The 18,798-nt window shown below is 34.9% G+C and overlaps 1 protein-coding gene across 4 annotated transcripts in view; it reads right to left on the bottom strand.

Annotated features, from left to right (window-relative positions):
• TRIQK (triple QxxK/R motif containing) overlaps positions 1-18,798 on the bottom strand; it is a 91,309-nt gene that overhangs the window by 32,095 nt on the left and 40,416 nt on the right. For 3 of the 4 annotated variants that reach the window (XM_082601621.1, XM_082601620.1, XM_082601622.1), the window contains one exon: positions 13,258-13,339. In XM_082601621.1, the coding sequence (XP_082457747.1) occupies positions 13,258-13,318 (61 nt within the window). In that variant the 5' untranslated portion in view covers positions 13,319-13,339. The remainder of the gene's footprint in view (positions 1-13,257; positions 13,340-18,798) is intronic. The other variant, XM_082601623.1, reaches the window with a different exon arrangement.

The raw sequence follows: 18,798 nt of genomic DNA, 5'->3' as shown, positions 1-18,798 counted from the left end.
GAATAAAAAAGCCAATACAACAAATGGGAAAGTTGGTACCATAAGAAGAAGGAATAATTTAAAAAACCCTGAAAGAATATATAAAATTGCTATTTAAAATAATTAAAGAGGAAAAAATTAAGGAACAGAATAAAAACAGAATGAGTTTTTAAATGATTAAATAGACCTTTTACCCAGGACAAAAATAGGTCACTGAAATGATACATCTATGGGTGCAAGTTAAACATAGTAAGAAATAAATGAGAGAGAAAAAGAAAGAATTTGTGAATGCTAGTCAAAGGGAAGGTAGATCTGAGAAGTAACCCAGAGTAGGACAGAGATATAAAATATAAAAGTGATTTTAAGAGATATGGATGTTATAATGTGAAGACTGAACTTATATATAATAGGAATTCCAGAAGGAGAGATTAGAGAGGAGGAAAGTCATTATTAAAAAAAAAATCAGAGATTGAAATCCTTCTGAAACTTAAGAAAGACAAGAATCCCCAGGATGAAGAATCACAGCAATTCTGAAGCCCACCTCCTTTTTTTCTTTTTACCAATAAAAATAAATATTTGCATTAAATTAAAGTTGAAAAATATGTTAAAAACATTCTTAATGACAGGAAAAAACATACACCAAAAAGAAATGACAATTAGACTAATGGATGAGTTCTCATCAGAAACACATGAGACAATAATGCAAGTGTGAGTACAATGTAACAACAATATTGTCTTCTAAGCAGAGACAGAGGAATTTTTCCCTAATAGATATTTGCATTCAGGCAAAAGGAACAAGGAAACTTCACCAGGAGGAAGATGTAAAATATAAGAGGTAGTGGTTAGTAAAGAGAGCAAACACAAAGTTAGATCTAAGTAATTATTGGTGATTAAAAAGTTAAAAATAATAATTATTATCCTGTTAAAAACAAGAGAGAAAGTAATACACACAACAACAAGAACAAACGGAAAGTGTAATCAGATATAAAGAGTTAAAAATCTTTATGTTGTTTAGGATAAATAAAAGTATTGATACACTTTACTTTTCACTAAGTCAAATATACCAGATAACATTTGATGGAAGACAAAATAAAACAAGCAAATAACAAAAAAGAAAATAGAGAAAGAAATGGAAAGTAAAACGTTAAAATTTGAACGAAAAAAGAAAAAAAGACAATCCAATTTTTTTTGTAAAGAAGATTAGGGTAGAGATTAGCAAGTAAAAACCACCACAGATAAAAACTACAAAATAAAATTGTGGAAATATATTTATAATTTTTTATTCACAGTAAATAATATATGATTAAATTTGCTTGCCCCAAAACAAAGATTCTTAGGCTGTATCAAAATCATAAAATATAACATTAAAGTCTAGATGAAAGTAAAATAAAAGGGTAGGAACAAAAATGTCAATCAGAATAGTAAACAAAAGAAAGGTCATTACCAACATTAAGACAAAAAAAAAAAAAGATTCTCTGAAAAAAAATAATAGCACTTTAAAAGGCCAGCATTTAATAGAAAAGGGGGAATAATTATCTGAAATATATACCAATTTAGAAATGCTATGCAACAAAAACATTACATCAAAATATACACAGTAAAAAATGACAGAATTACAAGAATTGAGAGCTTCATGGAATTAGTGAGAATATTTTAATTATTCTTTCTCACAGAATGACAGCTCATACATTCATATTAAGTACAATATAGATTTGAACACCACAATTAATATAAGCAGTACTGCATCCCAATATTAGAGGATACCTATCCCTTGCAAGCACAGAGAGAATGTTAACAAAATTGACCATATATATAGTAAGCAATAGAGAAGAGCTTAATATCAAAAACTAACATTATTCTAAAAGCATTTTCTGAACAGAAAACAATAAGGTTAAAAATCAATTTGAAATGCATATATATATACACAGTTGACCCTTGAACATGGGTTTGAACCATGCAGTTCCACTTTTAGAAAGATTTCTTTCCAGTAAATACAGACAGTACCACACAATTCAAGGTCGGTTGAATCCATAGATGCAAAGCCATTAATACAAAGGTCAATTATGGGACTTGAACATCCATGGATTTTGGTACGTTCAGAGGGTCCTGGAACCAATCCCAGGCAGATACTGAGGGATAACTGTATAGAACTCAAGAAAGCTCTAAAATAATATAACAGAGCCAATAATGTAGTGAAGAAAACTGATCCATTAAATGAATACATTAGTAAAAAAAATGTTTGTAAAGCAAATAGCAAAGAATTAAACTCAAATAATTATAAAAGAAAGAGACAAGTTAAAGAATTACAATAAAGGACATCAGAGACAACAGTAGAACTATGGAAAAGGAAATAATAAAATCTAGTAACAAAAGCTAATTCTTTAAGATGTCTAAAAAATTTAAACAAATCTTGAGTGATGATGAAAAAACAGATAGAGTAAAATTAAATAACATCAATTAAAAATAGAAATTACAGTTATAATTTTAAAATATTAAGAGAATTTTATGCATAATTGTTTATGAATATATTTGATATTTTCCATTCAACTTTATCATTGAATATGTTACCCAAATTGGCGGAAGAAAATATAGATCTATTCTAGATAGAATATCTCTCCCAACAGCTCAGAAGCAGCGGATTAAAGCTCCACAATCAACTTGATGTACCCTGCATCTGTGGAATACATGAATAGACAATGAATCATCCCAAATTGAGGAGCCGTGTGGATGAAAGGTTCTTGGTGCTGCAGCCAGGGGTCAGGGCTGTGCCTCTGAGGTGGGAGAGCCAACTTCAGGACACTGGTCCACAAGAGACGTCCCAGCTCCACATAATACCAAACGGCAAAAATCTTCCAGAGATCTCCATCTCAATACCAGCACCCAGCTTCACTCAACGACCAGCAAGCTACAGTGTTGGACACCCTATGCCAAGCAACTAGCAAGACAGGAACACAACACCACCCATTAGCACAGAGGCTGCCTAAAATCATAAAAAGTCCACAGACACCACAAAACACAGCACCAAACGTGGACCTGACCACCAGAAAGACAACATCCAGCCTCATACACCAGAACACAGGCACTAGTCCCCTCCAGAAGGAAGCCTAGACAACCCACTGAAACAATCTTAGCCACTGAGGACAGACACCAAAAACAATGGGAACGACGAACCTGCAGCCTGAAAAAAGGAGACTCCAAACACAGTAAGATAAGCAAAATGAGAAGACAGAAAAACACACAGCAGGAGAAGGAGCAAGATAAAAACGCACCAAACCTAACAAATGAAGAGGAAATAGGCAGTCCACATGAAAAAGAATTCAGAATAATGATAGTAAGGATGATACAAAATCTTGGAAATAGAAGAGACAAAATGCAAGAAACAGTTAACAAGGACCTAGAAGAACTAAAGATGAAACAAGCAACAATGAACAACACAATAAATGAAATTAAAAATACTCTACATGGGATCAATAGCAGAATAACTGAGGCAGAATAACGGATAAGTGAGGTGGAAGATAAAATAATGGAAACGGCTACTGCACAGCAGAAGAAAGAAAAAAGAATGAAAAGAACTGAGGAGAGTCTCACAGACTTCTGGGACAACATTAAATGCACCAAGATTTGAATTATAGCGGTTCCACAGAAGAAGAGAAAAAGAAAGGGACTGAGAAAATATTTAAAGAGATTATAGTTGAAAACTTCCTTAATATGGGAAAGGAAATAGTTAATCAAGTCCAGGAGGCACAGAGAGTCCCATATAGGATAAATCCAAGGAGAAATATGCCAAGACACATATTAATCAAACTGTCAAAAATTAAATGCAAAGAAAACATATTAAAAGCAGCAAGGGAAACACAACAAATAACACACAAGGGAATCCCCATCAGGTTAAGAGATGATCTCTCAGCAGAAACTCTGCAAGCCAGAAGGGACTGGCAGGACATATTTAAAGTGATGAAGGAGAAAAAACTGCAACCAAGATTACTCTACCCAGCAAGGATCTCGTTCAGATTTCACAGAGAAATTAAAACGTTTACAGACAAGCAAAAGCTGAGAGAGTTCAGCACCACAAAACCAGCTTTACAACAAATGCTAAAAGAACTTCTCTAGGCAAGAAACACAATAGAAGGAAAAGACCTACAATAATGAACCCAACACAATTAATAAAATGGGAATAGGAACATGCATATCGATAATTACCTTAAATGTAAATGGACTAAATGCTCCCACCAAAAGACGCAGATTGGCTGAATGGATACAAAAACAAGACCCATATATATGCTATCTACAAGAGACCCACTTCAGACCTAGAGACACATACAGACTGAAAGTAAGGGGATGGAAAAAGATATTCCATGCAAATGGAAAACAAAAGAAAGCTGGAGTAGCAATTCTCATATCAGACAAAATAGGCTTTAAAATAAAGACTACTAGAAGGGACAAAGAAGGACACTACATAATGATTAAGGGATAGATCCAAGAAGAAGATATAACAATTGGAAATATTTATACACCCAACATAGAAGCACCTCAATACATAAGGCAAATACTAACAGCCATAAAAGGGGAAATCGACAGTAACACACTCATAGTAGGGGACTTTAACACCCCACTTTCACCAATGGAGAGATCATCCAAAATGAAAATAAATAAGGAAACACAAGCTTTAAATGATACATTAAACAAGATGGAGTTAATTGATATTTATAGGACATTCCATCCAAAAACAACAGAATGCACATTTTTCTCAAGTGCTCATGGAATACTCTCCAAGACAGATCATATCTTGGGTCACAAATCAAGCCTTGGTAAATTTAAGAAAATTGAAATTGTATCAAGTATCTTTTCCGACCACAATGCTATGAGACTAGATATCAATTACAGGAAAGGATCTGTAAAAAATACAACCATATGGAGGCTAAACAATACACTACTTAATAACGAAGTGATCACTGAAGAAATCAAAGAGGAAATAAAAAAATACCTAGAAACAAATGACAATGGAGACACGACAACCCAAAACCTATGGGATGCAGCAAAATCTGTTCTAAGGGGGAAGTTTATAGCAATACAATCCCACCTTAAGAAACAGGAGACATCTCGAATAAACAACCTAACCTTGCACCTAAAGCAATTAGAGAAAGAAGAACAAAAACATCCCAAAGTTAGCAGAAGGAAAGAAATCATAAAAATCAGATCAGAAATAAATGAAAAAGAAATGAAGGAAACAATAGCAAACATCAATAAAACTAAAAGCTGGCCCTTTGAGAGGATAAACAAAATTGAAAAACCATTAGCCAGACTCATCAAGAAAAAAAGGGAGAAGACTCAAATCAATAGAATTAGAGACAAAAAAGGAGAAGTAACAACTGACACTACAGAAATATAAGAGATCATGAGAGAGTACTACAAGAAACTCTACACCAATAAAATGGACAACCTGGAAGAAATGGACAAATTCTCAGAAATGCACAACCTGCCAAGAGTGAATCAGGAAGAAATAGAAAATATGAACAGACCAATCACAAGCACTGAAATTGAAACTGTGTTAAAAAGTCTTCCAACAAACAAAAGCCCAGGACCAGATGGCTTCACAGGCAAATTTTATCAAATATTTAGAAAAGAGCTAACACTTATCCTTCTCAAACTCTTCCAAAATATAGCAGAGGGAGGAACACTCCCAAACTCATTCTATGAGGCCACCATCACCTTGATACCAAAACCAGGCAAGGATGTCACAAAGAAAGAAAACTACAGGCCAATAACACTGATGAACATATATGCAAAAATCCTCAACAAAATACTCACAAACAGAATCCAACAGCACATTAAAAGGATCATACACCATGATCAAGTGGGGTTTATTCCAGGAATGCAAGGATTCTTCAAAATACGCAAATCAATCAACGTGATACACCATATTAACAAACTGAAGTAGAAAAACCATATGATCATCTCAATAGATGCAGAGAAAGCTTTCGACAAAATTCAGCACCCATTTATGATAAAAACCCTGCATAAAGTAGGCATAGAGGGAACTTTCCTCAACATGATAAAGGCCATATATAACAAACCCACAGCCAACATCATCCTCAATGGTGAAAAACTGAAACCATTTCCCCTAAGATCAGGAACAAGGCAAGGTCGCACACTCTCACTTCTCTTATTAAACATAGTTTTGGAAGTTTTAGCCACAGAAATCAGAGAAGAAGAGGAAATAAAGGAATCCAAATGGAAAAGAAGAGGTAAAGCTGTCACTGTTTGCAGATGACATGATACTATACATAGAGAATCCTAAAGATGTTACCAGAAAACTACTAGAGCTAATCAATGAATTTGGTAAAGTAGCAGGATACAAAATTAATGCACAGAAATCTCTGGCATTCCTGTACACAAATGATGAAAAATCTGAAAATGAAATCAAGAAAACACTCCCATTTACCATTGCAACAAAAAGAATAAAATATCTAGGAATAAGCCTACCTAAGGAGACAAAAGACCTGTATGCAGAAAATTATAAGACACTGATGAAAGAAATTAAAGATGATACAAATAGATGGAGAGATATACCATGCTCCTGGATTGGAAGAATCAATATTGTGAAAATGACTCTACTACCCAAAGCAATCTACAGATTCAATGCAATCCCTATCAAACTACCACTGGCAGTTTTCACAGAACTAGAACAAAAAATTTCAAAATTTGTTTGGAAAAACAAAAGACCCCGAATAGCCAAAGCAATCTTGAGAATGAAAAACGGAGCTGGAGGAATCAGGCTCCCTGACTTCAGTCTATACTACAAAGCTACATTAGTGAAGACAGTGCGGTACTGGCACAAAAACGGAAAGATAGATCAATGGAACAGGATAGAAAGCCCAGAGATAAACCCACGCACATATGGTCAACTTATCTTTGATAAAGGAGGCAGAAATGTACAGTGGAGAAAGGACAGCCTCTTCAAGAAGTTGTGCTGGGAAAACTGGACAGGGACATGTAAAAGTATGAGATTAGATCATTCCCTAACACCATACACAAAAATAAGCTCAAAATGGATTAAAGACCTAAATGTAAGGCCAGAAACTATCAAACTCTTAGAGGAAAACATAGGCAGATCACTCTATGACATAAATCACAGCAAGATCCTTTTGGACCCACCTCCTAGAGAAATGGAAATAAAAGCAAAGATAAACAAATGGGACCTAATGAAACTTCAAAGCTTTTGCACAGCAAAGGAAAACATAAACAAGACCAAAAGACAACCCTCAGAATGGGAGAAAATATTTGCAAATGAAGCAACTGACAAAGGATTAATCTCCAAAATTTATAAGCAGCTCATGCAGCTCAATAACAAAAAAACAAAGAACCCAATCCTAAAATGGGCAGAAGACCTAAATAGCCATTTCTCCAAAGAAGATATACAGACTACCAACAAACACATGAAAGAATGCTCAACATCATTAATCATTAGAGAAATGCAAATCCAAACTACAATGAGACATCATCTCACACTAGTCAGAATGGCCATCATCAAGAAATCTAGAAAGAATAAATGTTGGAGAGGGTGTGGAGAAAAGGGAACACTCTTGCACTGCTGGTGGGAATGTGAATTGGTACAGCCACTATGGAGAACAGTATGGTGGTTCCTTAAAAAACTAAAAATAGAACTACCATATGACCCAGCAATCCCACTACTAGGCATATACCCTGAGAAAACCATAATTCAAAAAGAGACATGTACCAAAATGTTCATTGCAGCTCTATTCACAATAGCCCGGAGATGGAATCAACCTTAGTGTCCATCATCGGATGAATGGATAAAGAAGATGTGGCACATATATACAATGGAATATTACTCAGCCATAAAAAGAAACGAAACTGAGCTATTTGTAATGAGGTGGATAGACCTAGAGCCTGTCATACAGAGTGAAGTAAGTCAGAAAGCGAAAGACAAATACCGTATGCTAACACATATATCTGGAATTAGAAAAAAAATGTCATGAAGAACCTAGGGGTAAAACAGGAATAAAGACACAGACCTACTTGAGAATGGACTTGAGGATATGGGGAGGGGGAAGGGTAAGCTTTGACAAAGCAAAAGAGAGGCATGGACATATATCCAGTACCAAACGTAAGGTAGATAACTAGTGGGCAGCAGCCGCATAGCACAGCAAGATCAGCTCGGTGCTTTGTGACTGCCTGGAGGGGTGGGATGGGGAGAGTGGGAGGGAGGGAGACGCAAGAGGGAAGGGATGTGGGAACAGATGTATATGTATGACTGATTCACTTTGTTATAAAGCAGAATCTAATCAAAAAATTAAAAAAAATTTTAAAAAATAATGAATTGAAACAATGCAATGAGAGAAAAGCAACTCAGTAGATTTCATTCAGCTTCATCCCAGGATGTTACACAAATTGGTTCAAGAAAATATAGATCTATTAACAGATGAAAAAAGAATGAAAGAAAAGAATAGTAGTTAAAATTCTACTCACACACAAAAATAGAAAAAGAAAAATGGCAGCAATAGATTTGTGAAAGAGAGAAATCAAAAGATCAATAAACATATTAGATGATTAATCTTAGTAAGTAATAAAATGAAAACTAAAATAAGAATGAATAGTTTCATGTCTTTGAGATGGGCAAAAATTTTAAGTCTGAAAATTAACAAAGAATATGGAGAAACAGACAACATTTTACATCGATTTTGTGACTGTAAAATAGTGAGTGCATCCACTTTAGAGAGTAATTTACCAGCATTTAGTAAAGCTGAAAATGCACCTTTCTATTGTACAGCAATAGAATATCTGGTATTTGCCAAAAATTAGAGAAAATGAATGAAACTGGGGTAACAATGGATAAGAATTTTCAAGAACATATTTAAGAAAATGAATCTACAACAATAGGAAGCCCAGTAAACCCCAAATAGAATAAATGAAGTCAAACCTATACTTAGACTCATCTTAGTGAAACTGCAGAAATCCAAAGACACAGAAAATCTTAAAAGGAGGTTAAAAAAAATTGATTATTTTTAAAGAAGTAACATTTAGATTGAGTTCCTAGGAGTAAAAACAATAGAATGCAAAGGAGTGATATTTTAATATATTGAAAGAACACACAATGAAATAAAAACAAAACTGTCTAAATACAAATTCAATAGCAAGAGATAACATATTTCAGAAATAATGGTATATCAGTATCATTTTTTAAAAAAAGAAACTGAGAAATTGCCACAAGCAGGCATATATTCTAGGAAATTCTAAAAAATGATGTCTACGAGGCACAAAAGGAAATGATTTTAGATAGAAGGTCTGGGACATAAAATAGAATTAGGAATAGAGGAAATAGTAAATACGTACACCATTATATATGAATTTTTAATAAATAAACCACAATAATAACATTAGGACTTTTAAAAATATAGAGAGAATTAAGTAATACCAGAATTTATTTTGGACATTGTATTTCTAAATTATGAGCAGAGTTTCCTCAGACAGTCATAATAGCCATAGTGCTATTATACTGCCAATTCCATGAACTTAGATCTTATGACTTAATTATTTTTGCATCTGCCAGTACCTAATATAGTCTTTGGCCCCAGGGAAGCAGTATAGTGAAGGGATTCTGTGGTCAGTTTCTTGGAATGGAGTCCTGGCTCTACCTCTTACCAAATGTAGCACCTTGAGAAAGTTCTTTAACCCATCTGTGCTGTATTTTCCTGATCTGTAAACAATGAAGCTCCTATAGGACTACTATGAGGATGAAATAAGACGTGCGTGGCACAAGATGCCTATAATACTTCTGTTATATAAGAAAATAGGAATTTATAAGTAAATTAGATATAATTTTTGTATGATTTACCTAGCACATGTATTATTTGGCCTCATATATTTAATAATATGTATTTATAAAATATCTTAATTATGTTAGAAGTTTTAAAAATTCTATTCTTTTCCAATTTTGAAATAATTTATCTCTAGAATAATGCATGTAATATTAGCCAGTCTCACACTCGCTATTTTTAAAACATTATTTCTGAAGAAATGTAAGGCCCAAACCAATTTATTTCCCCTTGCAGTCAGCAATATTTCAGAATATTCAATTTTTCTTAGTATACTGCCTTGAAAGTGAGAAGGGTATTCCATCTCAGTTCACTACACATTTCAAATAATGATACAGTAATTAATGTAGTGTCCATTTAATGTGAAAATTCTCTATCTACGAGGTGTTTCCAGTCACAGTGTCAGCTCATTTGATTCTTACCTGAGCAAAGACTATTGTAAGAAAGGCTTTTTGTGAAAGCCATTAATCACTGTCATTTACTACATAATTTAAAAGGCAAAACTTTTAGTGGAAGACAAATATTAACCAGTGATATTGAAATCATCATTCAAAAATGGCACTGGTTTTGCCATGTACAGTTACTGACTGACCATACAAAAATTACATAAATAAATGAGATTTAGTAACAAGTGAACACTGCACACATACAACACCTCTATTTATTGTGAAACTTTATTAGCAATCTAAATTAGCTTACTAACAGCTTGAATACTAAAATAAAAACACTGTGGTACTCAGTTTATATGCTATTTGTACTTTGTTTTTTACCACCAATACTGAAATATCTTCTTAAAATAATTCTAGTTGCTTTATTCCCTCCTCACATTTTGGATCATATCTGGGAAAACGTCTGCATAGAACTCCATGTAAGGAAGACAATGTCAGTGATAGATCATCTATCATCATTAGTATGAGTTGAGGCTTCTGGTACTTTCTAATTCTGACACATTAAGTGAGAAAAAAAATTTTTCCTTCAGAAAATTCTCAAATTAGTTAATATCCTAATTAATTAACTAATTAATATATTTTCTATTTCGCTTTTTTCTCTGTCTTTACAAAATCTTACATATTATTATTATTACTTATATAATATTACTATATTATTCTATATTATATACATGAAAATCTAAACACTGCAGTACATTATCCTTAAAAAGAGTATACAAAAGTATACTCTCGCTATTTTAATTTTAGTATATTTTGTTTGATCATGATTACTGTATTTGCAAAGTTTACCCAGGATAACTCATGTCCATGCAACACTCTACTTTATAAACTGCTCTAACACTTTTTATGGATCTCACAAGCATTCTGTGAGAAGGTTATATCTTGTGCCTGCTTATATTTTCAAGAGGAAGTGAAACAGGAAAGATAACTATATATGGGAACATAATGCATAACACAGAATCCTCAGAACAATTTAGTATAAGAAGAGGGCTGAGGGCTTCCCTGGTGGCGCAGTGGTTGGGAGTCCGCCTGCCGATGCAGGGGACGCGGGTTCGTGCCCCGGTCTGGGAAGATCCCACATGCCGCAGAGCGGCTGGGCCCGTGAGCCATGGCCGCTGAGCCTGCACGTCTGGAGCCTGTGCTCCACAACGGGAGAGGCCACAACAGTGAGAGGCCCAAGTACAGCCAAAAAAAAAAAAGAAGAGGGATGAGACTTTACAATTATATTACTTTCTCTGTCTTATTCTTTCTTGGCTCTTATATATATGAATGGAACTAAATCAAAGGAAAGATATGCAATGTTTATAGAACAGAATACTTTAGATTTTTAGGGTGTCTATTCTCAAAAATTGATCATTAGATACAATTCAATTTCAATAAAAATCTTAGCTGATGCTTTATTTTATTTTTCTGTCATCAGTGATGATAGAAATCAGAACAGTGGTTGCATATGGGGGGTGTGGGTAAGGACTGACTAGAACTATCTGAGAAGATGGAAGTGTTCTATATTTTGATTGGCATATGTGGTTACCTGAATATATACACTTTTCAAAATTCTAAGAATTGTTTATTTAAGAGTTGGATGTGGATTGATCCCCAATATGGTTATTCTTTATGTGGTTTAGCACATCCCATTTGATCAAACTTCAATCTGGTAAGTCAGTCCTTCTGTTTAAACACATAAATAATATAACAACCCACACTATTTACTCATGCTGCATCCTATAAGTGGAGGAAGATATATACAAAAGAAATATCATAAACCTTCTCCTAAGAAATAATACAGTCAGAAATACTGTTTTTTAATTTGCATTATCCATCAGTTAGGTGAGTTAAATCGTTCATAAGATTCTTTTGATTGCATTTTTTATTGTAATAGTTGTTTGGTTTTATTTGTGTATTTTGATTTCCTCTTTTATGAATTGTCTGCTCATATTTTTTGCCCATTTTACTATTAGACATCCAGATTATTTTATTTATAGTAGGACTTTATTTTTCTACATGTAAATTTTTAATTGGTTACATATTTTAAATATTTTTCACTTTGTTTTCATCTCCTTTGTTTTGCACAAACATCTTTTCCCTTATGGAGTGTACCTTATGTATCATATTCATAAAACAGGTATATACTCTATTGTTATCAATTACTTCTACCTATTTTCTGACTTGTATTGTAACTTCTTTGTTTATCTGTCAGTTATTTAGAAGAGGTTTTATTATTAAGATTATTATTATGATTATTATTTTAATTTCCAAAAGAATGGGAACAGGTGGCAACAGGAAGGAACATGTAAGAAGAGAGGGTAGGGGATAGGGAAGGGGAAGTTAACGTTTTGGCTTCCAACTGATTTCTAATTTACTATACTTTGTTCAAAGTTGTGGTTGCAGGATACTGATTCTTTAAAATTGAGGGGACTTGGTTTGTGATGTAGTATGTAGGTAATTTTTTGTAAATACTCCATGCATCCTTGAAAAGATTGGGTAGGAAATCCTGCACCTAGAGCATAGTCTAAAACAGGGAAGCTTCCTGGTATTTTCCTTGCTGTTGACTGGACTTCTCTCTAGTCCACCATTTTACAAAGTTAAAATTTTAATGGAGAATCTTGAGGTTATCACATTATTGCCACTAAGAGTCAAAAGAATTGAAATATTTATAAGGATAAAAATAAATAATTAAACAGATGTTAATATTAAAAATACTGATTATACACAAGCATCTTGCCTTAAGAATAACAATAAAAGTATTTTTGCTTTACCAAATTAATAAAATCTAAAAGAGCCTTGAAAAATCATAAGTACAAACAAGGTATTTCTTCAGAGGTAAACAGGGCTGCACTGATTTTTGTTCCTTAAAAATTCTGTGCAGTCCTTTGTAATTCATATTCTGTGCATCATATGTATTAGGGAAAAGTTATTTTCTTAATATCACACATAATTGCTTTTTTTCTTCATCTGAATTCACAAGAATGTATCAAACGGAATTCATTGCTTACCAATTTGCTTTCTATACTGATCAACAGGAAGTTTTATAGTGGAGGCATCTTTTCTCCCCATCTTTGATCTCCAAAATGCCTGCTGCAAAGAAAGAAAATAATTATGATGAAGTCAAAAAAAATCAAAAGAACTATCTACAAACTTCAGAAATAATTTACTTCACAAAATCTATTTTTAAAGCAACAGGTAAAAATGCATTTGACTTCTTCCCATTAGATATTAGTAAAGAACATAAAATTCGAGAGACCTTCAAGATGGCAGAGGAGTAAGACGTGGAGATCACCTTCCTCCCAACAAATACATCAGAAATACATCTACATGTGGAACAACTCCTACAGAACACTACTGAACACCGGCAGAAGGCCTCAGACGTCCCAAAAGGCAAGAAACTCCTCACGTACCTGAGTAGGGCAAAAGAAAAAAGAAAAAACAGAGACAAAAGAATAGGGATGGGACCTGCACCAGTGGGAGGGAGCTGTGAAGGAGGAAAGGTTTCCACACATTAGGAAGCCCCTTCACAGGCGGAGACTGTGGGTGGTGGAGGGGGGGAGCTTCGGAGCCGTGGAGGAGAGTGCAGCAACATGGGTGCAGAGGACAAAGCAGAGAGATTCCCGCACAGAGGATTGGTGTCAACCAGCACTCACCAGCCCCAGAGGCTTGTCTGCTCACCCACAGGGGCAGGTGGCAGAAACCATTTCCTCTAAGATCCGGAACAAGACAAGGGTGTCCACTCTCACCACTACTATTCAACATAGTTTTGGAAGTTTTAGCCACAGCAATCAGACAAGAAAAATAAATAAAAGGAATGCAAATCGGAAAAGAAGAAGTAAAGCTGTCTCTGTTTGCAGATGACATGATACTATGCATAGAGAATCCTAAAGATGCTCCCAGAAAACTACTAGAGATAATCAATGAATTTGGTAAAGTAGTAGGATACAAAATAAATGCACAGAAGTCTCTTGCTTCCTATACACTAATGATGAAAAATCTGAATGAGAAATTAAGGAAACACTCACATTTACCACTGCAACAAAAAGAATAAATTACCTAGGAATAAACCCACCTAAGGAGGCAAGAGACCTGTATGCAGAAATTATAAGACACTGATGAAAGAAATTAAAGATGATACAAACAGATTGAGCGATATACCATGTTTTTTGATTGGAGGAATCAACATAGTGAGAATGACTATACTACCCAAAATAATCTACAGATTCAATGCAATCCTTATCAAACTACCAATGGCATTTTTCACAGAACTAGAACAAAGACTTTCACAATTTGTATGGAATCACTGAAGACCCTGAAGAGCCAAAGCAATCTTGAGAAAGAAATACAGAGCTGGAGGAATCAGGGTCCCTGACATCAGCCTATATTACAAAGCTACAGTAATCAAGACAGCATGGTACTGGCACAAAAACTGAAATGTAGATGAATCGAACAGGATAGAAAGCCCAGAGATAAACCCACGCACCTACGGTCAACTAATCTATGACAAAGGAGGCAAGGATATACTATGGAGAAAAGACAGCCTCTTCAGTAAGTGGTGCTGGGGAAAATGAACAGCTACATGTAAAAGAATGAAATTCGAACATTCCCTAACATCATACACAAAAATAAACTCAAAATGGATTAAAGACCTAAATGTAAGGCCAGACACTACAAAACCCTTAGAGAAAAACATAGGCAGAACACTCTATGACATAAATCACAGCAAGATCCTTTTTGACCCACCTCCTAGAGAAATGGAAATAAAAATAAACAAATGGGACCTATTGAAATTTAAAACCTTTTGCATAGCAAAGAAAAACATAAAGAAGATGAAAAGACAACCCTCAGGATGGGAGAAAAATTTTGCAAATGAAGCAACTGACAAAGGATTAATATCCAAAATTTACAAGCAGCTCATGCAGCTCAATATCAAATAAACAAACAACCCAATCCAAAAATGGGCAGAAGACCTAAAGAGACATTTCTCCAAAGAAGATATACAGATTGCCAACAAACTCATGAAAGGATGTCAACATCACTAATCATTAGAGAAATGCAAATCAAAACTACAATGAGGTATCACCTCACACCAATCAGAATGGCCATCATCCAAAAATCGACCAACAATAAATGCTGGAGAGGGTGTGGGAAAACAGAACCCTCTTGCACTGTTGGTGGGAATGTAAATTGATAGAGCCACTATGGAGAACAGTATGGAGGTTCCTTAAAAAACTAAATATAGAGCTACCATATGACCCAGCAATCCCACTACTGGGCATATACTCTGAGAGAACCATAATTCAAAAAGAGTCATGTATTACAATGTTCACTGCAGCTCTATTTACAATAGCCAGGACATGGAAGCAACCTAAGTGTCCAACAGATGAATGCATAAAGAAGATATTATATAAAGTAATATTCCACACAATGTAATATTACTCAGCCATAAAAAGAAATGAAATTGAGTTATTTGTAGTGAGGTGGATGGACCTAGAGTCTGTCATACAGAGTGAAGTAAGTCAGAAAGAGAAAAACAAATACCATATGCCAGCACATATATATGGAATCAAAAAAAAAATAGTTCTGAAGAACCGAAGCGTATGACAGGAATAAAGATGCAGACGTAGATAATGGACTTGAGGACAAGGAAAGGGGGTAGGGTAAGCTGGGACAAAGTAAGAGTGGCATGGACATATATACACTACCAAATGTAAAATAGATAGCCAGTCAGAAGCCGCCACATAGTACAGGGAGATCTGCTCAGTGCTTTGTGACCACCTAGAGGGGTGGGATAGGGACCATGGGAGGGAGACACAAGAGGGAGGAGATATGGGGATATATGTATATGTATAGCTGATTCACTTTGTTAGAAAGCAGAAACTAACACACCATTGTAAATCAATTATACTCCAATAAAGATGTAAAGAAAAAAAAGAATATAAAATTCTTTCAAATAAATTATCAAGGATACAATTTGTGCAAATAAATACAATTAAATACAATTAAATTTCCCAATTATTCATTCTTGGTAACATTCATTTTATCAAGTACTATTAATGCTCAATGAAACCACACTGTTACAGAGCTGGAGATCAGGGTATTTAAGGTGAGGGTTTCAGCCATTTTGATGAGTCACTCTGTTTTCCTGGGTCTCTCCCATGTATACATGTTATTAAAGTTCTGTTTGATTTTCTCCTGTTAATCTGTCTCATGTCAATTTAATTCTTAGACCAGCCAGAAGAACCTAGAAGGGTAGAAGAAAATTTCTTCTCCCCCGTACACTACATTATATGCACTGTTTGTTTTAATCCACAACATATCTTTCAAACCCTATTCTTTTTACTGAATTTAGATATTGTAGTGGACACCGCAACCTACTAACCAAAATCCATATTGTCCTTTTCTTCCTGGCACTATTATTCCTAGCCTGAAATCAAACATTTAATTGAATTCTTGTCAACAGAATATGAATGGAAGTCATGTGTGCCACTTCCAGACCTGAACACTAAAAATCTCCCTTGTTGAATCCTGTGTTCTTTTCCCCCTTCCAATTGGCTAGAATGGAAATAATCTCCAGAGAAACCATAAGGGTATCTTTGTAAGAACACAGAATCTTGATCTGCCTGGGATGGAGGAGGGTATTCTGTAACTTATTTACTATTGTCAACTGAAAAAACTGCACAACCTACAAGTTGAGAGTTATGTTTTATTCAGCAAATATTCTTAGGACTTCAAGCCTGGGAGGAAGCATCTCAGATGACTCTCAGAGACTGCTCAAAGAGGCAAGGGGGGAAGCCAGGATATACAGGAGTTTCTGCAACAAAGACAAGGTAGTTGGAACATCAAAAGATTACTATTAATTAAAGAAAATCAGATAGCTCAGATTAAGGAATTTAGCTCTTTTCTATGTATGGGAAGATGCAAGAGTCTGGGCTCACTAAAATCATTCCTTTGATATGCCCTTCAGCTACCTGGGGCCAGTATCTTGTGTTTTCTCATCCTGAGTTTCCTCTGGTGTACTATCACAGGTGGCTACAGTGGCTGACTGCTAGATGGGCTTGGCAGTGGGCAGCCTGTTTGTCTCCATCCTGAGTTCCCTCAGGGCTCACCATCCAGTGGCTGTAATGTGATGGCTTGATGGCTGCCACATCCTTTGTTTACTGACATGGCAGGCAATATTTTAGTTCAAACTATCATTGTACTCTACTGAAAAAGAAATGAAATTCTATTGTGATTGAATCATATATGTTGGTGGGGTCTATTACAGGCCTAAGTGTTCCCCAGAGGGTGCCTGGAAGCATTCCTCAATGCTTCAAGGAAGGAGCTACAAGATAAAGATGAAGTCAGGCAAGAACTGGCCAGTTCACAAACAAAACTATGAGGGAATAGAGAGCCCAGTAATTTGGGAACAAGATTGGAAAAGCCAACTTCTAAATGACAAAAAGCAGTAAATAAAAGTTAAAGAGAAGCATTAAATCTATAGATTGCTTTGGGTAGTATAGTCATTTTCACAATATTGATTTTTCCAGTCCAAGAACATGGTATATCTCTCCATCTGTGTGTGTCGTCTTTGATTTCTTTCATCAGTATATTATAGTTTTCTGCATACAGGTATTTTGCCTCCTTAGGTAGGTTTATTCCCAGATATTTTATTATTTTTGTTGCAGTAATGAATGGGATTGTTTCCTTAATTTCTCTTTCTGATCTTTCATTGTTAGTGTATGGGAATGCAAGAGATTTCTGTGTATTAATTTTGTATCCTGCAACTTTACTAAATTCATTGATTAGTTCTTGTAGTTTTCTGGTAGCATCTTTAGGATTTTCTACATATAGTACCATGTCATCTGCAAACAGTGACAATTTTACTTCACCTTTGCCAATTTGGATTCCTTTTATTTCTTTTTCTTCTCTGATCACCATGGCTAGGACTTCCATATCTTTGTTGAATAATAGTAGCGAGAGTGGGCACCCTTGCCTTGTTCCTGATTTTTTAGGAAATGCCTTTCAGTTTTCCACCATTGAGAATGTTTGCTGTGGGTTTGTCATATATGGCCTTTTTTATGTTGAGGTAGGTTCCCTCTATGCCCACTTTCAATAAAAAATATTATTTAAAAAAATGCAATGAGGTACCACCTCACACCAGTCAGAATGGCCATCATTAAAAAGTCTACAAATAACAGATGTTGGAGAGGATGCGGAGTAAAAGGAAACCTCCTATATGTTGGTGGGAGTGTAAGTTGGTACAGCCACTTTGCAAAACGGTATGGAGCTTCCTCAGAAAACTAAAAATAGAATTACCATATGATCCAGCAATCCCACTCCTGGGCATATACCCAGATAAAACTATAATTCAAAAAGATACATGCACCCCTATGTTCATAGCAACACTATTCACAATAGTCAAGACACGTTAACAACCTAAATGTCCATTGATAGATGAATGGATAAAGAAGATGATGAGATATCTATCTACCTATCTATCTATCTATGCATCTATCTATACACACACACAAAGTGGAACATTACCCACCCATAAAAGAAAAATGAAA

This window comes from Mesoplodon mirus, assembly GCF_964341445.2.
Source record: "Mesoplodon mirus genome assembly, chromosome: 16".
Lineage (NCBI taxonomy): Eukaryota > Metazoa > Chordata > Mammalia > Artiodactyla > Ziphiidae > Mesoplodon > Mesoplodon mirus.
Note: the sequence above shows the minus strand (reverse complement) of the source record. Positions and strands in the feature narration are given on the sequence as shown.